The sequence below is a fragment of the Salmo salar genome, chromosome 20, assembly GCF_965601325.2.
Source record: "Salmo salar chromosome 20, fSalSal1, whole genome shotgun sequence".
NCBI lineage: Eukaryota > Metazoa > Chordata > Actinopteri > Salmoniformes > Salmonidae > Salmo > Salmo salar.
In genome coordinates, this window is record NC_138310.1 from 17,584,886 (window position 1) to 17,606,587 (window position 21,702).

General features: G+C 43.0%; 2 protein-coding genes across 2 annotated transcripts; one reads left to right on the forward strand and one right to left on the reverse strand.

The window, feature by feature from the left end:
* Positions 1–889: 889 nt before the first annotated feature.
* Positions 890–12,100, forward strand: LOC106580017 (mitochondrial-processing peptidase subunit alpha). The gene is made up of 13 exons (XM_014160558.3): positions 890–1,025; positions 6,325–6,527; positions 6,645–6,724; positions 6,867–6,949; positions 7,126–7,220; positions 7,386–7,486; positions 7,672–7,935; positions 8,029–8,121; positions 8,241–8,359; positions 8,447–8,537; positions 9,556–9,618; positions 9,728–9,872; positions 10,023–12,100. The coding sequence occupies exons 1-13, from the start codon at positions 979–981 to the stop codon at positions 10,190–10,192; spliced, it is 1,554 nt and encodes a 517-aa protein (XP_014016033.1). The 5' UTR covers positions 890–978; the 3' UTR covers positions 10,193–12,100.
* A 547-nt stretch (positions 12,101–12,647) lies between these two features.
* LOC106580015 (phosphatidylinositol polyphosphate 5-phosphatase type IV) lies at positions 12,648–21,459 on the reverse strand. Its single transcript, XM_014160550.3, has 11 exons — positions 20,228–21,459; positions 18,718–19,611; positions 17,677–17,800; positions 17,468–17,565; positions 17,249–17,373; positions 16,910–17,029; positions 16,676–16,783; positions 16,309–16,470; positions 16,035–16,150; positions 15,767–15,903; positions 12,648–15,587 (listed from the first exon to the last, which is right to left on the reverse strand). The coding sequence occupies exons 2-11, from the start codon at positions 19,557–19,559 to the stop codon at positions 15,455–15,457; spliced, it is 1,965 nt and encodes a 654-aa protein (XP_014016025.1). The 5' UTR covers positions 19,560–19,611; positions 20,228–21,459; the 3' UTR covers positions 12,648–15,454.
* Positions 21,460–21,702: the final 243 nt, after the last annotated feature.

The window sequence follows — 21,702 nt, forward strand, 5'->3', positions numbered from 1 at the left end:
TAAAGTATGGTGGAGGGAGCATCATGGTTTAGGGCTGCTTTGCTGCCTCAGGGCCTGGACAGCTTGCTATCATCGACAGAAAAAATAATTCCCCAGTTTATCAAGACATTTTGCAAGAGAATGTTAGGCTATCTGTCTGCCAATTGAAGCTCAACAGAAGTTGGGTGATACATCAGGACAACGACCTAAAACACAGAAGTAAATCAACAACAGAATGGCTTCAACAGAAGAAAATATGCCTTCTAGAGTGGCCCAGTCAGAGTCCTGACCTCAACCCGATTGAGATGCTGTGGTATGACCTCAAGAGAACAGTTCACACCAGACATCCCAAGAATATTGCTGAACTGAAACAGTTTTGTAAAGAGGAATGGTCCAAAATTCCTCCTGACCGTTGTGCAGGTCTAACCGCACTACAGAACACATTTGGTTGAGGTTATTGCTGCCAACCAGTTATTAAATCCAAGGGTTCACCATACTGGTACAGATCTACTAAAAATCCTAGTGATATATGTTTCAGTAAGATTGCATTTTTAGCATTTATAACAATGGTTATCAACTGTACTGCAGGGATAATTGAGGTTGTGGTAGCTGCTGCAGAGAGGTATTTGGAGAGCGGTATTTGGGTGTGTGAGTTGTAGGGTGTGTTAAGTGGTGGTGTCCCATCCTTTCAGGTTGTTGGCCTGAGGTAGGACTAAATGTTTTATATTAACACGGTAAGTCAATTAAGAACAATTAAGTATGGTGGTGTTATTTTTTTGTAAGTTATGTGTTTGATGTTTTTTTTTATTTAAATTTTTCCAAGCAAAGTATAAGGGATTGGTCCTCCAGTCTAGTAGGTGGCGGTAAAGCAACATTTATTGAATGCCAACAGCCGTTAAACCTCATCGAAGAAGAAGACAAGGAGGAAGAACAATAAGAAGGAAAATAAAGTGTTTTGAAATAGCATCCGGGTGAATTAGTGGTCACAGAGAATTCAAGATGGCGGCGCACATGTCGCATTGTAGAAGTTGGGGCCGTGTTCAGAGGTAATATTCACAGTTTAGTACTTGTAAAAATAAAATACTGTAATATTTTATATTCACGTTTATCTTAGAGCATTTGAACTGACTTTACTGAAATTTGTATTTCCGTGATCAGCTAGCGCGCAAGCAAGCTGTGTAACTAATAGATTAAGTCAAACAAAACAATGTTGTGGAAAACTATTTTTCTTCTTAAATCGGCTGCGAACGAATAGCATTATTGACAGTAGCGTTATATGCATGTGAGTGCAGTCGTGATTTCCTCTTTAGCTTGCTAACTAGGTAGCTGACGTTAGCTAGGTAGCTGACGTACACTATCACTGGCAACTTGGATTTCTGGACAAACACACTTTGGCATCATCAATAGTTAGCATATGGTGCTACCTAGCCCATTTTTATACGCTAACTGTTACTATTGTCAATAGACTCTAAAGGTATCTTCTGGCCGGGGAAGTTTTAAAGGTCCACTATAATTGCTCGGTTATTTCCTGACTGCAAAATTATAATAGTTCGCCTATTTTCAGTTAATCTAACAAAACAATCAAGTATAGTGTAGAGAATCATTGTACCATCTAAACCACTGAAATATTTTCCATAACCAAAAATATTGTATTTCGCGCTGTTTGAAGCTGGTGTACAAAACCGATAGTAAAAGATGCATAAACGAAAAGTAAGAACAGGAAGCATAGAAATAGCAACACAAAACATATACTGCTTCGTAGACATACTTTCAATGAGAATTACATTTTATTTTTATAATTTTTTGTATTTTACCCCCATTTTCTCCCCAGTTTTGTGATATCTGAAGGTCGAGTCATGACTCGCTAGAGTGCGTTGATCCAAGAAAAGCCCCCCTGGATGACTGGGCCAATTGTGCGCCGCCCTATGGGACTCTCGGTCACGGCTGGTTCTGACATAGCCTGGGATCGAACCCGGGTCTGTAGTGACGCCTCAAGCACTGCGATGCAGAGCCTTAGACCGCTGTGCCACTCGGTAGGCCGAGAACTACATTTCTATGTTTACGGAAAACAGAAGCATGCATATAGTCTCCAAATATCTCAACTCAACTCTACGATGGAGTTGAGGGGAGACTAGTGTGGGCTGACTGGAGCTCTGATATCACATAAAATGAAGTTATCAAAAACGATGGAGGCACGCAGAGACCAAATTGAGCTCCGTACCGCATCGCAGTGAGCCTCTCAATTTTTTTTAACAATGTAGAGAGCTCCGTATAGTTCTGCATTGACTTGATTGGTTGACGGTAGGTGAGGGCGGGAGGTCCTGTATAAACACTAACTCACTTCCCTGACAAATTCCTATACAACAGCTCTGCGCTGCTCTGCAAAACGCAACAAGTATGAATGCCCTGACTTCTGCACAGGCCACATCACTGTAAACGCTGCACGGCCAATGCAGACAACGGATTGACCATGCAGCGCCTTTAAGATACAACTGGTCCACGGAACATGTAACTGTTGATATTTGTTTTGCATGCTGAACAAGAACAACTCCAGGCAATATTACTATCCTAGTCAAACTGCGCACTGATTTAAACAATAAGTGTAAAGCTATACAGGCTAAAGTTGATCATTTCATAACGATGACAGCAATCACTTTGCGAGGCACACTGCATGGCCAAAGCAGGAGAAAAGGAGCTCCCTAAACTTCCAAACGGTCAAAACCATTCGATTTTGAGGTGGGGTGAAATCCGAAGTTGTGCTATAGTTCATTGGCGATGTCATAGCTAATTTGTAAACTGTAAATATTGATACGTTACTAGCCCAAACACTTAATCTGCAAAAATGATACGTTAATTAGTGGGTGACGGTTATTTCAGAAGTGGGGGGACAAAAAACAGGCTACATTGCGCCCCACTCCCCAAATCTGATATTGGTAGTTGGGTGGTAGATGCCAAGTCTCCCTCATGGCCCATGTGCCTACAGTGTACATACAGCATTAACATGCAACATTCACACACACACACCATAGATACAGTTGAAGTCAGAAGTTTACATACGCCTTAGCCAAATACATTTAAACTCAGTTTTTCGCAATTCCTGACATTTAATCAGAGTACAAATTCCCTGTCTTAGGTCAGTGAGGATTACCACTTTATTTTAAGAATGTGAAATGTCAGAATAATAGTTGGGGAAATGATTTATTTCAGCTTTTATTTCTTTCATCACATTCCCAGTGGGTCAGAAGTTTACATACACTCAATTAGTATTTGGTAGCATTGCCTTTAAATTGTTTAACTTGGGTCAAACGTTTTGGGTAGCCTTCCACAAATTTCCCACAATAAGTTGGGTGAATTTTGGCCCATTCCTCCTGACCGAGCTGGTGTAACTGAGTCAGGTTTGTAGGCCTCCTTGCTCGCACACGCTTTTTCAGTTCTGCTCACAAATTTTCTATAGGATTGAGGTCAGGGCTTTGTGATGGCCACTCCAATACCTTGACTTGGTTGTCCTTAAGCCATTTTGCCACAACTTTGGAAGTATGCTTGGGGTCATTGTCTATTTGTTAGATTCATCTGCGACCAAGCTTTAACTTCCTGACTGATGTCTTGAGATGTTGCTTCAATATATCCTCATGATGCCATCTATATTGTGAAGTGCACCAGTCCCTCCTGCAGTAAAGCACCCCCACAACATGATGCTGCCACCCCTGTTCTTCACGTTTGGGATGGTGTTCTTCGGCTTGCAAGCATCCCCCTTTTCCTCCAAACATAACAATGGTCATTATTGCCAAACAGTTCTATTTTTGTTTCATCAGACCAGAGGACATTTCTCCAAAAAGTACGATCTTTGTCCCCATGTGCAGTTGCAAACTGTAGTCTGGCTTTTTTATGGTGGTTTTGGAGCAGTGGCTTCTTCCTTGCTGAGCGGCCATTCAGGTTATGTCGATATAGGACTCGTTTTACTGTGGATATAGATACTTTTGTACCTGTTTCCTCCAGCATCTTCACAAGGTCCTTTGCTGTTGTTCTGGGATTGATTTGCACTTTTCGCACCAAAGTACGTTCATCTCTAGGAGACAGAACGCGTCTCCTTCCTGAGTGGTATGACGGCTGCATTGTCCCATGGTGTTTATACTTGCGTACTATTGTTTGTATCAAAAGCTTCTAAAGCCATGACATAATTTTCTGGAATTTTCCAAGCTGTTTAAAGGCACAGTCAACTTAGTGTATGTAAACTTCTGACCCACTGGAATTGTGATACAGTGAAATAATCTGTAAACAATTCTTAAAAAAATGACTTGTCATGCACAAAGTAGATGTCCTAACCGACTTGCCAAAACTATAGTTTGTTTTCAAGAAATTTGTGGAGTGGTTGAAAAACGAGTTTTTTTAATGACTCCAACCTAAGTTTATGTAAACTTCCGACTTCAACTGTATATATCATTTACACTTGCACAGTCAGTGCAGACAGATCCAGCTCAGAGAGGCCCAGCTCCTGAGATCCATAAACAGCAGATTCTAATTTAGAATTAAAAAATGGTTTAAGTTTCAAGCTTTAATGTCACGTGCTAGCTATTTAGCAGACTTATGGCTTGGTGATATAAGCTATTCAGGAGCCTGTTGGTGTCAGACTTCATGTACCGCTTGCCGTGCAGAAACTGAGTGAAGTCTATGGCTTGAGTGGCTGAAGTTTTTAATGATTTTCCTTCCTTTCACAGCCTTAATGCAACAAACGTTAGATCATCGGACCAAATCGCATTGATTAGTTCTCTAATCAAACTGAATCGCACCGAATGGTTTCAAACTAAAACGTATGGTTCCTGATTTTTTTTAAAATTATTTTTATCAGAGCTCATGTATCTCTATACACGTTTTGAGTGGTCTTTAAAGGGAATGATGCACATCCCTAGCATTTACACATGACATTGTCCTGTTGGCTACAACAGTACTAAAACCGCTTAGAACAGTGTACAGTAAGTGTATATTTTTATATTATTTTGATGTGATGAAAGTAGAGGGCTGTATGTTTCTACAACTGTACCGCAATTGAGAATCGATTGGCGTTAAGATTGAGTAGTCGGGTGTTTTGGCTACCAGAGCCGGTCTACCTATAATGTTCTTGGACCTAATGGACTAACGGTAACGTTAGGCTCCTTGAGACTATATATTGGGCTAGGTGCTACCTAGAACATGTGGGAAGGTGAATCTGGTACTTAGTTGTGACTTCAGTTCCCCTGACTGTCAAGACATGCTGTTGTTGATTGCCGCAATCCATACACTAACCTAAACCTGGCCTCTTTCTAATCTTAATGTGACATTTGTTTTCTCACTCGTCTAACATGTATGGTCTAAAACGCCAAACGTTCTCTACAAGTCAGAATGTTGAATACATCTAATTTGAATTTACTCTGTCTGGTGATTTCGTCCTGTTTTGGGTGGAAATGTGAAACACAATATCCACAGGAAAGTAATATTAACAGACTTCAAACGAGGATCTCTGTGTGTGGCTATCCCGATTTGTCTGCTTATCAACTAAAGCTGGACATTACATGATTTTAAACTACTCGGGACCCACAACACATTTCTGGGATTGCAGGTGAATTGTATAATTGTAAGACGTTTTAGGTCGCAGAATGTGAGCGGGAGAAAGACGTGCTATTATGGGTCTTTCGCTCTCCCGATCCGCATTTTAGGTCGAGATAAATAAATAAAAATCTGACATGCTAGACATTTTGTCGTATCTTTTCTACAATGCGATCTGTGCAACTTGTCCTCTGTTGCTTGGCTACAAGCACGAAGGGGTAATGATGACCCTTCTTAAAGCCACAGGCACCACGACTCATCTGGAAGTTATAAAACCGGAATGGGTCTAGACATGTCTCAATGTGAGCAAACTTGTGTAATATGAGCACACCAGTCGCAGACTTCAGGATGACCAGATTATGCAGACAAATCGATTCTAAAATGTGAAGATTTTTGTTTTTGTGTAATGTATGCCAAGTTTAAGGCACGTGCACAAGACGGAAGTAGATGCACGCAACACATGTATACTAACTGAAGTTTTGCAGGTGTTTACATGGTTTTGCGCATGTGTCAGGTTATAGTAATCTCAACGGCAGTACTTACGTTCTAAAACATCGGGTAAATTATACTTTCCTGTGGATATTTTTCTTACTCTTGTAGTTGTCTTATTCAGGCAGAAATGTAAGTTGAAATGTAATGTTATTCATCATTTTGGCTTGTAAGGAAATGTTTTTGCAGTCCTTTAATTCAGACTGGATTGCAGAAGTCTGGGATTACAGTCTGATTTATTAGGCAAATTTAAACCTTACATCTTTGCATTTACAGGTTTGGAATTGCAGTATATAGAAAGTACAGCAGTGGCAGCAGATATCCAAATATCTCACTCTCTGCACCGTTACCAGGGATCCCTAAACCAGTGTTTGCGTCCGTTGACGGGCATGAGCAATGCGAGACTAAAATCACTACTTTGGAAAATGGCCTTAAAGTAGCATCTCAAAACAAGTTTGGTCAATTCTGCACTGTTGGAAGTAAGTTATTACAGCATTTGAATATAACTGATCTTTTCTTATTCTATTTCAGAAAGTCTCCATTGCTGTATAATCAATAAAGTATGACCGAATGATTTGCTTCTTCTCTCCTTCCAGTTTTAGTAAATTCAGGATCCAGACATGAGACAAAATACCCCAGTGGAATTGCACACTTTTTGGAGAAACTGGCCTTTTCTGTAAGTGTCATCTGCTTTGAGACGGCTTGTGCAAGAGATGTTCCACTGTTTTGCCTCAGTGTTGTCACTGTTGTAGCATAAGCAAATTGATGGCCATGTTTTTGTTGATGGGAAACGATGAAAGTACAATGTGCATCTTCAGTCCACAGCCCAGTATGGCAGTAAAGATGAAATTCTTCTCACACTTGAAAAACATGGAGGGATCTGTGACTGCCAAACATCCAGGTATGAATAATTTCCTTTGGCTTCAATGTCCAGGCACAGTATGTTTTCTCTCTGACTGATGGAAAGATATGCTAACACTATAGTCATGGTACTCTATCCCTTTCAGTGTTGTACTGCTTTGGAAGGGGATGAAGCTTTTCAGTCAGTTTGTGTGACGCCTGACGTTTTATTCACAGAGACACCACCATGTATGCCGTCTCTGCCGAGGTGAAGGGACTGGACACGGTAGTCAGCCTGCTCTCTGATGCTGTATTGCAGCCACGCCTGCTAGGTGAGTCAACACTTTGAGTGACAGGTCTGTCATCATGTTTGACGTCTCCTTCAATGATTTGGGGGGAAAATGTTGACTTAATTGAATTGTCTACGAAAGTAAGACTAGTAAACGTTTTTGTGGGAGTATATTTTCTTCAGGGATGGCTCTGCTTCTGGTTTCTAGATGAGGAGATTGAGATGACTAGGATGGCAGTGCGCTTTGAGCTGGAGGATCTGAACATGAGGCCTGACCCTGAACCTTTGCTGACAGAGATGATCCACGCAGTGAGTCATGCTATTTATTGATACTCCAAAATTACAACACTCTTGAGCTGCATGAAGTCTATTGTTGCACCGTTACTAATTCACTTTGGCCCCACCTCTGCAGTGAGCCTAGATCAATTGCGCCATTTGTGGACAAATTCATATGACGATACATAACGTTTCACAACACTTACTCTGTGAACTAGGCAGCATACCGGGGGAACACCGTTGGGTTGCCTCGCTTCTGTCCAGTAGACAACGTGGAGAAGATCGACAAGAAGCTGCTACACGCGTACCTGCGGAGCTACTACTGCGCAGAGCGTATGGTGCTAGCCGGTGTGGGCATCGAACATGAACAACTGGTGGCCTGCGCCAGGAAATATCTGCTGGATGTGAAGCCAGTATGGGGAGCCAGTACGCCTACCAATGTCGACCTGTCTGTGGCACAGTACACTGGTGGAATCGTAAGGGTAAGACCAGGAAGATTGTTCCCTTTCCTGCCTTACGTTGTCCTTGTTTATTTTACTAAATCAGAATGTAAATCTCTGTTTTGATCCTTTCAGATGGATAAGGATATGTCAGATGTGAGCCTTGGCCCCACTCCCATCCCTGAGCTCACCCACATCATGATTGGCCTGGAGAGCTGCTCGTTCCTGGTGGGTGCTCACTGTGATTGGTTGGTGTGGAGGATTTCAAGGCCACTTGCTTGAACTGTCTCAGGCTCTATCTAGGCTATCCTGTATCTGGATGTTAATATACATGTTTTGTGATACAGGAGGAGGACTTCATCCCATTTGCCGTCCTCAACATGATGATGGGTGGAGGCGGGTCCTTCTCAGCGGGGGGGCCTGGGAAAGGCATGTTCACTCGGCTTTACCTGAACGTGCTCAACAGGTAAGCAGGATACATCCTTCTCAATTCTAATGAAAGTAATTACGATTGTATTTTTTTAAATTCATTGTTTTTGTTTTTAATCTACAGGCATCATTGGATGTACAATGCCACCTCATTCCATCACAGTTACGAGGACAGCGGCCTACTGTGTATCCATGCCAGTGCAGACCCCAGACAGGTAGGGAGAGGGGATTTAGGAGGGGCAGGAATTTACACTGTAGTTTAAAGGGCTAATACTAAGCTGCCATATGCTTGGAATATAATATTTGTTAAAAATAAAATGGATTTATGTCTTTTAAAATAATAAATAATAATTTGGTGGTGGCTTATATTGGTCAAATTTCACACATTTACATGCACTCAGTGGCCAGTTTATAATGTATACCCATATAGTTTTGTGTTGGACCCCCCCTTTGCCTCCAGAACAGCCTGAATTCTTCGGGGCATGGACAAGTTGCTCAATTGGTATCAAGGGACCTAACATGTGCCAGGAAAACATTCCCCACATTACACCACTGCCACCAGACTGGGGCCATGGACATATACTTCTTACGCCAAATCCTGACTGCCATCAGCATGACTCAACAGCAAGCAACTGGGATTCATTGGACTAGGCTATATTTTTCCACTCAATTGTCCAGTGTCGTGCATGAAAAGCCCAGGAGGCTGGCCGTTTCTGAGATGATTGAACTGGCGCGCCTGGCACCGATCATACCACGCTCAGTGTCTTAGGTCACTCGTTTTGCCCGTCTAGCATTCAATTGAACAGTAACTGAATGCCTCAATGCCGGGCTCTGCCTTTATATAGCAACCCATGGCCACATGACTGTTTGTAGGAGCGACCCATTTTTGTGAATGGGGTGGTGTACCTAATAAACTGGCCATGGAGTGTGTGAGAATTGGAAGTGTTTTTTGCACATACCAACTCTCCCTGAGACACCCTCGGGGAGTGGGTTCATGGCCAGGCTCTGTCATTATCAATGGCGAGCCTGGCGCAGTTAGGGTTAAGTGCCTTTCTCAAGGGCCTTTTTGCACCTTGTCGGCTCAGAGATTGCTAGTTAGAATCCTTATGTTACTGGCCCAATAACCTTTAGGCTATCTGCCGCCCCTGGATTTGACTTTGTATGATGTGTGTTCTCTGACGTGAAAGTGCTGCCATTCCAAAGTTGTTGATTACAACATCTTGCTTTGTCAAGGTTCGGGAAATGGTGGAGATTATAACCAGAGAGTTTATTCAAATGGCCGGGACAGCAGGAGAGGTAAGGCTTGTCACAAAAGCCATTTTTAAAATGACAAAACTTTCTGAACTTGGAACTTGCGTCCGTTGACGGGCACTTCCAAACGTTGCATCTCTCTTTCTGTGCTCAGATGGAGTTGGCGAGAGCGAAGACGCAGCTCAAGTCCATGCTGATGATGAACCTGGAGTCGCGGCCGGTTATCTTTGAAGATGTCGGCCGACAGGTTCTAGCCACAGGGACGAGGAAGCTGCCACATGAGCTGTGTGACCTCATCAGTGAGTAGTAGTGCCCTGGGTCATAATAGTGGATATTGATATCAGCAAGCCCAGAATGAAACATTGGTGTCTGACAATCTGCAGGGAAATGACAAGTCATGGCAGATCGCTACTTCTTTATGCTGACTTTTCACTCATTTCTCTTTCCAGGTAACATTACAGCAAGCGATATCAAGAGGGTCACAACCAAGATGCTGCGCAGCAAGCCAGCAGTAGCAGCGCTAGGAGACTTGACTGAGATGCCCTCCTATGAGCACATCCAAGCTGCCCTGTCCAGCAAGGACGGACGCCTGCCTCGCATGTACCGCCTCTTCCGATAGACCCCCCCCCCCCCCTGCGTTTACCCTGACATCAATGTATATACTAGACACTGACCTACACTACCGGTCAAAAGTTTTAGAACACCTACTCATTCAAGGGTTTTTCTTTATTTAAAATGTTTTCTACATTGTATAATAATAGTGAAGACATCAAAACTATGAAGTAAAACATATGGAATCATGTAATAACCCAAAAAGTGTTTTAAAATTTTTTTTAAAAAAATTGCCGCCATTTGCCTGGACGACCGGTTTGCACACTTGGCATTCTCTCAACCAGCTTCACCTGGAATGCTTTTTAAACGGTCTGGAAGGAGTTCCCACATATGCTCAGCACTTATTGGCTGCTTTTCCTTCACTCTGCGGTCCAACTCATCCCAAACCATCTCAATTTGGTTGAGGTCGGGAGTTTGTGGAGGCCAGGTCATCTGAGGCAGCACTCATCACTCTCCTTGGTAAAATAGCCCTTACACAGCCTGAAGGTGTGTTGGGTCATTGTCCTGTTGAAAAACAAATGATAGTCCCAGTAAGCGCAAACCAGAGAGGATGGTGTATTGCTGCAGGATGCTGTGGTAGCCGTGCTGGTTAAGTGTGCCTTGAATTCTAAATAAATCACAGACAGTGTCACCAGCAAAGCACCCCCACACAATCACACCTCCTCCTCCATGTTTCAAGGCGGGAACCACACATGCGGAGATCATCCGTTCACCCACACGGCGTGTCACAAAGACACAAATCTCAAATTTGGACTACAGACCAAAGGACAAATTTCCACTGGTCTAATGTCCATTGCTCGTGTTTCTTGGCCCAAGCAAGTCTCTTCTTATTGGTGTCCATTACTAGTGGTTTCTTTGAAGCAATTTGACCATGACGGTGTGATTCACGGTCACCTCTGAACTGTTGATGTCTGTTACTTGAACTCTGAAGCATTTATTTGGGCTGCAATTTCTGAGTCTTGTAACTCTAATGAACTTATCCTCTGCAGCAGGGGTAACTCTGGGTCTTCCTTTCCTGTGGTGGTCCTCATGAGAGCCAGTTTCAATATAGCGTTTGATGGTTTTTGCGACTGCACTTGAATAAACTTTTTGAAGTTCTTCAAATGTTCCGCGTTGACTGGTTTTCATGTCTTAAAGTAATGATGGACTGTCATTTCTCTTTGCTTAATTGAACTGTTTGTGCCATAATATGGACTTGGTCTTTTACCAAATAGGGCTGTCTTCTGTATACCCCCCTACCTTGTCACAACACAACTGATTGGCTAAAATGCATTAAGAAGGAAAAAATTCCACAAATGGACTTTTAAGGGACACCTGTTAATTGAAATGCATTCCAGGTGACTACCTCATGAAGTTGGTTGAGAGAATGTGCAAAGCTGTCAAGGCAAAGGGTGGCTATCTGAAGAATCTCAAATATAAAATATATTTTTGGGTTACTACATGATTCCATGTGTTATTTCATAGTTTTGATGTCTTCACTATTATTCTACATTGTAGAAAATAGTAAAAAGAAAAACCCTTGAATGAGTAGGTGTTCTGAAACTTTTGACCGGTATGGTACACTGTTCTCTCAACGGAGCTGTGCTAAGCACTGGGAGAGGACTAATGTTTTGATCTCCAACTGTAAAAGAAAAGTTTTGAGTGAGAGGATTTTTAAAAACATTTTAATCGGTGAAGATATACCCTGCTCTGCATACCTGGAGTGTCTACACTTTCTTGCCAGAGGGAAGTTTTCATTTCCTGTTCCCTATCCCAGCTGACCCACGTTGGCTGGGATGGTTTGCATGCTTTTGGGTTTAATTCCAAGTATGTGTGAATGAATATGGCTCGAGAGTTACATTGCTGGATCTGTAGAGGGAGACCTACAAATTACCTTCATGGTAAAAAGGAAAATAAAGGGTTGTGATTCTCTGTTTCCCAGCCTTCTGTTGGATAGCAAATAGGCCTGGGTTGCCCGACAGCGATGGAACTTCAGCTTATGAGTGTTAACGATACGTCGTTCCTATAACAGCCGAAGATGTAACATGCGTTTCCCAAAACACCACACAGAGAGAACGTTCACGAAGTCCATCGTTGGACCATGTCGATATAGTGATAGGATCAAAAGAAAGGCAGCGCTGCTGAGGTTATCGGTGGTCACAGACAGATAAACATGTTGATTCTGTGTTTAGCGTAGATGTTCTGTTCATGAAGTGACGTGGAAGTGCAAAAAAAGCACCTAATGACGCACTTAGTTCGACAAGTGGTCTGAGGCCGTCGGTAAATAATGTGCATTTTCAAATACAACTTTATTAACAAGGGTTTTGGGAAACTGCTCAGAGATTTAACGATGCTCCTACAAAGGCTCTAACGAACTTAAGCCTTAAGATACTTTTGGAAAACCGGGCCCTGGACTACACTGTATGTGTGAATGTCCTAGCAATGTCCTACTACACTGTTTGCACAATTAACACGATACTTCCTTAAATTTGACATACTTTTTATTCAGAGGCTGGAGTCTCACCCAAGGCATTGTCATCTTCAGCAGATGGTGACAATACTAAGGGAGATGTATCTGACTAACTGCAAGCACTTCTGTCAAAATGTCCCTTACACATATGGCTAAGTTGGTCACCTGTGTACAGCAGAGATAATGAGATGTTTGGATTGGTGTCACCAACCTTGAGGCTCTGTTTCTTGAAGATAGGTACACATTGATCTCCACTTAACCAGACAAATCAGATCTACTGTATGATGCTGTGTAGTTATAGTATTGTCAGTATTCTAAGCTACATTCATTCAACCCACTATATCACTGTTTTGACATCTGTGTATACAGAGTGTACAAAATATTAGGAGCACCATCCTAATTGAGTTGCACCCCCCTACAAGGTGTTGAAAGTGTTCCACAGGGATGCTTCCCACAATTGTCAACTTGGCTGGATGTCTTTTGAGTGGTGAACCATTCTTGATACACTGGAAACTGTTGAGTGTGGAAAACCCCAGCAGCATTGCAGTTTTTGACACACTCAAACCGGTACACCTGGCACCTACTACCACACCCCGTTCAAAGGCACTTAAATATTTTGTCTTGCCCATTCGCCCTCTGAATGGCACACATACTCAATCCATGTATCAAGGCTTAAGAATCCTTTAACCTGTCTCCTCCCCTTCATCTCTAGACTGATTGAAGCAGATTTAACAGGTGATAATAGCTTTCACCTGGTCAGTATGTCATGAAATGAGCAGGTGTTCCAAATGTGTTGTACACTCAATGTATATAGTACTGTGTGTGTACTGATATCCTTTCAGGTGCGAGAGAAATCTTTACATGTATTTCTCATTTCCCAAACTATATTGCTATATAGTAGAGGAATGGTATGTGTCTTCTCTACATTTTAATAATATATTTAGCTTTTTCACTTTGTTTCAGAATACTGCCACAATCTTACATTTTATTTCAAACCAAGGTTTCTCTGGGTCTTTGAGTGAAAGTGATGACCCATATGTATATCTGTATTCTGGTAAATTAATAATTTCCATGAATGGACAGTCAATTAGCATTTATAAAGCGATTATACTCTCCTTTGAGGGATATTTAATATCCACTTCAGATGACCGAAGAAAAAAACTTTTGTTTCACAATCAAAATAAAACAGAAATAAACACTCCAAACAGCTTATGTGATGTTACATCACAAATCATGTGTTATAAAAGACCCACAGATATGGAGTCCTGAGAAAATCACAAACAAGATCACAGGCACTTTGCCCTGAGCGTTAAAGTGAACGAGAACTCATGATTCACCATTACACTAGAACCATTGATCTTCATGCAATGAATTCTCTTCCCCTCGTTAGCACAATACAGTACATGGAAAGTATTTTTTTTGATTAAGTTACATGAGTGTATTTCATTTAGTCACAACATAACATTAAGGCAATGAACCAGAGTTCAACCCCTCCAACACGATCAACATTGCAAAAGATGGTTCTGTATCCATTATGTGAGATATTAAACAATATGTTAGTAAGCAAAATATTTCACAAATATCAATCACGCATCTGTTTTTATACAATGCCAGAAAAGCCACCATGCCTTCATTTCATAAGTACCATACTTGCAGGAAATGTATGTTCATCAAGCAACATCAAAATAACTGAAATCCCCCCTTAAATTTGATAAGTCAATTTCTGTGAAATCATGGGTCCGTTTTTTCTTTATTGGAGGAAATCCAAGAACACCCCAAAAGTTTGGTATAAAGAAAGTGCTTTATACTGCTTAATAGCTGTTTGATGAAAATGCATTTACAAGGCCTTTGAATACAGGTACACCAAGTAAAAAAAAAGTGACATTACATATGGACCATATCAACCTGGCTTGTTAAATAAATGTACAAAAGTAAGAGGGGACCAACAAAGGAGCCCTGTCCATTAAGTACAGTATACTCAGAGCAACATCAGCCAACCAGCACACACGGGTGGGGATGTGTGACTGATTACCTTTCAATCTTCAATGTCAGGTTCCCCAGTTCAGTCTTGTTTATAGAAGGTCTGTATAAATAGACCAGTTTACTGCCGAGTCTGCAGACTGGAGTCTGTCTGAACAAGGTCCCGTCTTCGAGAACAGCCCCACAGCTTTTCAGCCCCCCTAAACCATGAGTGACAGTTCCAACAGCTCTCAATAGGGGGCGCTCATGGATCCGCCTACGTGACTTCCATGACTCACAGGGAGATTCTCAATTGGGAAAAAAGTCCGTCCCCTCCTCCCTGACCCGGAAAGTGATAAGTGGTCGAGGAGAGTGTCAGTTCCTTAGTAGGCGAACGGAGGAGTCTGCTCATTACCTACTTCAGCAGAGGATGCACAATAGTATCCTGGGCTAGTGTTCTAAAATCCACCACACTGCTTTTGAATCAGCTGTTTTCTCAAAGGAGTAAAGTATGCACACATTTGAAAACTATACGCTACTTTAATCTAGAAAATGTCTTGCACAACTAGCTAAATTAGTTTTTATCACTTTACGCATTTATTTGGGGATTCTTCCCCTGTCAACGTAATTTGCCTGATGACGCGCAAGTGGAGAACGAGAGTCATTTCATACAAGCACATTTGTTTCTACGTTACCTCGACTCTGATCCTCGATTACCTTCAACCTTTTTCAAAAGCAGGCGTGGATGCAAGGCCTCGGACAAAACCAACAGATTCTCCCACAGACTGGGCTGGAAGCAGAAACACAAGACTGGTTCACTTTGGTCCCTCATGGCTGGGTAAGAGTGATTCTGGTCCAGGTTCAGGAGATGGAGCAGATGGTGCTGTTGCCCTGGTCCTTCGTGGCTTCTCTCTTCTTCAGCTCTCTGGTGATCCTCCTCCTGATGCCCTCCAGGTACAGACTCCTGTCAAACTGGCCCGCTCCCAGAGGAATACTGAGAAACACGCCAGACCGTGAACAAATAAAGGGTTAACCAACTGTTCTAAATTTTGAGCTTTTCGTTGATCGCACTTTTGGCCACCTATTACTACGAGAAAGGTTAATAGTGTTGGAGCTGAAAGCTGCAAATAGCTTGCTGCTGCAACAGCTAAGAAAGGCAGGGGTGGGACTCACTTGTCTCTTCCAGGACGGAGTTTGACCTGGAACATGCCGATGACAGGCCGGTGGTCTGACGTCTTTATCATTGAACAGCTGGTGTACTTTATCACTTTGATGTCATCCACCTGCCTGTTCCTGAACAGTATTCTGTCCTAGATCACACAGAGGAACAGTCAAACAAAGCATTCCTTTTTTTGTGTGTGTTTAAAACAAGCCTATATAATAAAGCAAAGAGGCTTGCTTGTATGAATGACACAGGGTATGACTGAATGGTGACACGTACTGTGTATGAGGGAGTTCTCTGCTTGGAGGTGGTGTCGTACACGTCACAGCCAACGTCAAATTTGTAGGTGGGGAGGAACTGAATCAGTGCTTCCTGGAAGCCTTTAAAGATGGAACCTAGAACAGAGCATAACACATTGGTACTCTATTGTCAAGTATCTGTCACAGTGAGTATGGTAACAATACATTGAGATATCGTTCACAATCTAATACATGTAACATTTGCCTGAACCTCTGGTTCTTAGTTAGAATGGTGTTGTTCCATGTAGACGTACCATCCTTCATTTCCTTGGAGAGTTGGTCATGGTGGAGAAGAGGGCCCATGTCCACACCCTGGTTCTGGTTTAGAAGGGCCTCTACCCCCACACGGTCTTTACTCAGGCGGAAGTTAAAGTCACCAAACCAAAAAACCTCATCAAACCGTGTTGTCACATCCGCTGAAAGACATGAAACAGTCATTATCAGTAACATTAACAATGTACTTATTGAGTACTTGTTGCATGAGGGAAACTACAGCATTTCTCCTCACATAATTAGGATGCTCTTCTAGATGTGACAGCAGTACTTCAATATAGTAGTAGTACTGCAATCAATATAGTAGTAGTACTGCAATAAACAGCTCTTGTCTTTAAGAGTACTTACAGGATGTGGAGCGGTAAGGGTTGGTGTCTGGAAGAACTTTAGGGAGAGCAAGTGCTTCAACGATCTTGTTGTAGTCCAGAATCCTCTCGTACACTCTGGAATCTCCAGCTGGAACATAAGGACATTTATTAAATCACCTAGTTAGCAGTGCGACTGTATCCAAAAGGCTTTCCACTTCCTGTTTACATTGACATGTAATAGCATCACCACCTGAACAACAGAGGTGTCACTCACAGGTAAAATGGGAGGTGATGAAGAGGAAGGAAGTGCCAAAGAAGGTGAAGCCGATCCCCACGGCTCCTTTGGTTTTAATCTGAGACATGATGCGTGTTGTGACCGTGGCATGCTCCACTTCTGTTAGGAGGAGATGCGATGGTTACAGGGACCAAATCAGATCACGTACTGTACACATAAAATGTGCAGTGGGTAGCCAGAGAGATCACCTTATTATGTTACCTCTCTTACAACATTTAAATTAGAGACAGCCTTCTGAGATTTGTTGATGGGAAAGGACTGATTCACTCTCCTCTGAAAAAAAAACGACAACTTGTAGTAGAGCCATTTGGGACGGACCTGAGCAGAACCAAATAAGGTCCCTCCTGACGAACACAGTGAGGTAGAGAACCCCGTGGGAGGCTGCGTAGAGCATGACGTAGTACGGCCCCAGAGTCTCCTGAAGACGGATCTCCCATTCCCTCCTGTGACACACACACACACACACACACAATTAGCATAGAGTGCTGAAGACTCAATTGATATAATGCAAAATGCTCTCATACAGTCGTCCTATACCGGTCTGGACATCCCTCCTGGACTCCGATGACGTAAAAGTCTTGTGCAAATTCAGAGTCTGTCGGGAGCAACAGATCATCTAGGTTGTTCGGAAGTCCCTGAAAATGATACGGAAGTGGTCTTTTTTTTTTTATCAAAGAGTGAGTGTAGAACTTGCGTACAGATATTCAGGCTCTAGGCCTAATGTTGAACAGTAGGAGTGGCCCCACCTTCTCTCCATGCATGTTCCATGTGGCTATGTAGATGCCAACTCTCCTCTCTGGGAAATAGCGGTCCAGCTCCTCAGCGCCCAGAAGGGCACCGCTGCCCAGCACGCTGCCCTCCAGAAAACTCCTGGAACACAATGTGGAAATGAACACTTCATAACCGGAGGTATGCAGCACTGTTTTCCCTGCTTGCTCGAACAAATAGTTCGTATTCTTGGCTACTTTGAACCAAACCCATTTCAAATGTCTGGTAGGCTCCATTACACAAGTTCAGTAGAATACACAGACAATTCAAAGAACGCTGGGTATTATTGGCGCTGAGGCACATTTCAAAACATAGGCTTCTTCCATAGCTGATAGCTGTCTGAAACATTTCAGATAAATCCCCCGATTCCTTGAACAGCTCCTTGCTGAGGCACAACGTGAGTATTGAGACCCATCTTTTCTCCCCGAATGGTGGCAAAAGCTATGTTGATTCACACACTCACACCTGAAAATGTCCTCTGTCAGAGTGAGCACTTACATACCATAAGCCTCTGAGGCCTTCATTAAAGCAGAACTGCAGCCAGTGTTGCTAGAGCACACACCAATGCTAATGCCCTAGCTGCAGATGTGCCACAGTAATAATTACAGGACAGACTTCTTGGTTACAATTCACTGATGGTGAACGTGACTGCTCACAATAAGTTACAATAGCTCAAATGCCCGTCTGTAGTTTATGCAGAATATATTTAACTCAAGGCCCACCTCAATTCTTATCATGAGATGTCATGTTCCACATCACTGGAAGTGCATTATTGCGTCAATGAAATGGAGCATCACTTAAGCCCATCTTCATTTTAGAGCGGCATCAAACATTCAAATGATACTTTATACACTGTATTTAGATCATCTATTACAGTTTCAATGCCTTCAGAAAGCTATCAAGACTTATAGCACTCTGATACCGGTATGGTATCCAATACAGGTAGAGAAGGCTTCTGCAGGACGTATCTGTTCAGTAATCTGGAGAGGATATCATGAGTGAGAGGCGTGTAGCCCTACCTGTTCCTGACGTCCCTGGGTCTGATGGGGTTCAACACACTGAAGGTGGACTTCATGGAGTTGACAGAGGTGTTGTCCAACACCATGTTATCCAGAAGCCGGCTGTCGCTCAGGTTCCTGTGCAGGTGCAGCCTCTCCGGCCCAGCTCTCCCAGGCACAATGCCATAATCCACGCAATCCCTGTCAATCCGATTAGCCGTCCTTAAGGACTCCGACGCCAAGGTCTGCTCCAGAGCAGGAAGTGGACCCGATGGCTGTAAGGGAGAGAGGCGTACCTTGAAGGGCCTCCCCCGCTGCTCCGCTAGGTCACCGTGGTGGTCGTGGGGCCTCCTCTCGTACTCAGAGAGGCTCTGGCCCCTGGCTCTGAAGACAGGGGACCCTGTAGGAGTTAAGAGGGGTCCAACAATGGAGCCCTGTCCATTCCTTAAGGTGGCAGCACCGCTCAAGGTGAACACACCTGTAACTGTCGAGTCCTCCTTAAGAGAGTCTGTGGAGGAACCAGTCTCAGCTGGGTCAGTCAGACTCTCCTGGCTGTGCTTAAGTCTTCTGCTTCTCACCTCCTCCATCGAACCGCTCTTCCCTCCCTTCGACAGTGCAGGGGGCTTGGGCAGCGGGGGCGGTCGCGGCTGGTAGAGACTGGTCTTGCTGCTTTGGTCTGGTACATCCTGAGGGAATTTCAGGGTGTCGAGGAGCTTGGTGGGTTTGTTGTCCTCTGTGGGGAGGTTCACTGGCCTCTTGTCACTGCTAACTCCTTCTGGATCCTTCCCACCAGGAGCTCCACGAGGTAACACTCCATCAGGCTGAGAGGGGCTGCTGTCCTCCCCATTCTCAGTCATCCTCATGCCAGGCTGCACCTTCTGTCCGATGTCAGTACCATGGCATGGAAGAGGTCATCTAGAAAACAATTATAGCTACTGTACTATTAGTGAGAATGGATTGATATTTCTAATTATATGCTTGATTGTTACACTAGCTAGCTAGACACTTGCTATGCTACTTATCTTACACAAGCAATGAAGCTAGGTAGGCAACGAGGTGATTAGCCCGACTAAGTTAGCTGCACATACGGTTGGCCCATGTTAGCTAGCTAAATTACTGGAAGAGAGAACTCCACAGACAAAAGAAGAAACTTTAGTTACCAGTATATTTGACAGCTCTGTTGGCAGTAATGTTAACTGGATGCTAAAATTGCTAACTAGTGTGATGACATGTGCTAGCTAGTTAGCCAGTCAGCTTTACATGTTTACGATTATGCTAGCTAGTTAGCTACATCATCGTAAACATGCGCTGCTAGAAAAGATAGGGCGCATTGTAAGCAGCTAACGTTAGCTATATTGCATTCGAATTCACGTAACATTCGCTAGATAGCTAGCAGAAACGCATTGGTGAAACGTTGTAACTGCTAGCTAATAGTCTAACCTATGACAGAACGCTAGCTTGCTAGGAATATGGCAGTCTGGGAAAGACGCATGCATTAGACATGACACTACATTTAATCAACGTTAGATACCTGGGGAAAAGCGAAATCAAGTTTCGTCCATTACAACATTGTGAGAATATATCGTTAGAGGTAACGTTAACTAGCTAGCTATTTTTAGTTTAGCTCCCAACGCTAAACCAAACTTTCCACTTCTCTAGAACACTTGATATGGTTTTTCTTCTTCATTGATGTTTACTGGCAGACTACACTCATAATGTGTATTGCCGCCACCTACTGTAAGGGGTAGTAAAACATACCCCCAAAACAAAATATATGTTTTGGATTAACAAATTCATACTAATTACCAAAAACACTAACCAAATTCAGGCTACTATCCTGTATAAAATAAAAAACACTACTCATTCGGTCGGATTTCAATGTATTTTCAGATCCCTACACAGGCTCATGGAACCTCTTCATTCAATAGTCCCTGTAACATTTCGGCTGTATAGTCCTGGAGATCCAGAAATCTATTTGCCGCCTTCACAATGATGTCTAACTTAGATTTTTGTATTCGTTTGACTAGTGCAATTTATCACTTGCGCTATAAAACGCAACTAAGTCCACCTTTTTCACTGTTAGTGTGTCGGGATCCTTCTCCTGCATGGCATTCACTGCAGACTGTGGGCCATCCACTACCATCATCTCTACTCACCCCTTCAGCTATTTTCACTGCCTCCACATAGGAGACCTGCTGGATAGCCCTGACCCTAGCTACTGCGACCTCCTTCATCCTTACAGGGCACTCCGGGAACGTGATTCCCATCACAATCACAACCTGCTTCATTTGACTCAACTGCTACATACATTATTTATTACTTCGACAAACACTTGCCACGTGTCCAAACTTGTTATAATTGTAACACTGCAGCGGCATCTGTACTGTACATATGGTCTGACCGCATACCTCACATACCCACGTTTTAAATAATTCGAGTGAACCACTTCATCGAAGGACTAAATAAAACCAATGGGCTTTGCTCCTTCTTTCCATCTATCATTTGATTCAAGCGACGTGCGTCTACCACTCCTGGAACGTTTTAACCTCACAGCCTCTTATGTCCAACAAGACACGAGATGACACCTTTAACCGGAGCACTACTCTAAAAATCATAGCTTTCCACGCCATACGTCGACATCTTGTAGAGCCACGGAGCTTTCTCCTTTTGCGCTCACGATATCAACATCATACCGCTCATGGTCACCCTGACGGATTGATTTCACTCTACCCAATTCGTCGTTCACCATCTTCGAGACCGCAAACGGGAAAAACGAGAAAACAAAACACACGTTGCTTGCATTGTAGCGCCACCTACTGGTAGCTAGTAATAGTAGCCGTACTACTACGCGAGCGACCCGGATCTCATGTCATGAGTTTACATAAAAAGTTCGCTCATACAATTAGGAATTGGAATACACATTAATTCGACATTACAAAGTATCAATGGCAGCCGATGCGGAATTATTTGACACAATTCACATACAAGAAAACCATCAACACAATA

Excerpts from the sequence above, each read along its gene's own strand:
- LOC106580017 (XM_014160558.3), top strand. The coding sequence starts at position 979 with ATGGCGGCGCACATGTCGCATTGTAGAAGTTGGGGCCGTGTTCAGAG. Across the intron at positions 1,026-6,324 it reads AGTTGGGGCCGTGTTCAGAG|GTTTGGAATTGCAGTATATA; the intron begins GTAATATTCACA and ends TTGCATTTACAG. Across the intron at positions 6,528-6,644 it reads TCAATTCTGCACTGTTGGAA|TTTTAGTAAATTCAGGATCC; the intron begins GTAAGTTATTAC and ends CTCTCCTTCCAG.
- LOC106580015 (XM_014160550.3), bottom strand. The coding sequence starts at position 19,559 with ATGAGGATGACTGAGAATGGGGAGGACAGCAGCCCCTCTCAGCCTGAT. Across the intron at positions 16,471-16,675 it reads CCCTTACCGCTCCACATCCT|CGGATGTGACAACACGGTTT; the intron begins GTAAGTACTCTT and ends CATGTCTTTCAG. Across the intron at positions 15,904-16,034 it reads AGAGAACTCCCTCATACACA|GACAGAATACTGTTCAGGAA; the intron begins GTACGTGTCACC and ends TGTGTGATCTAG.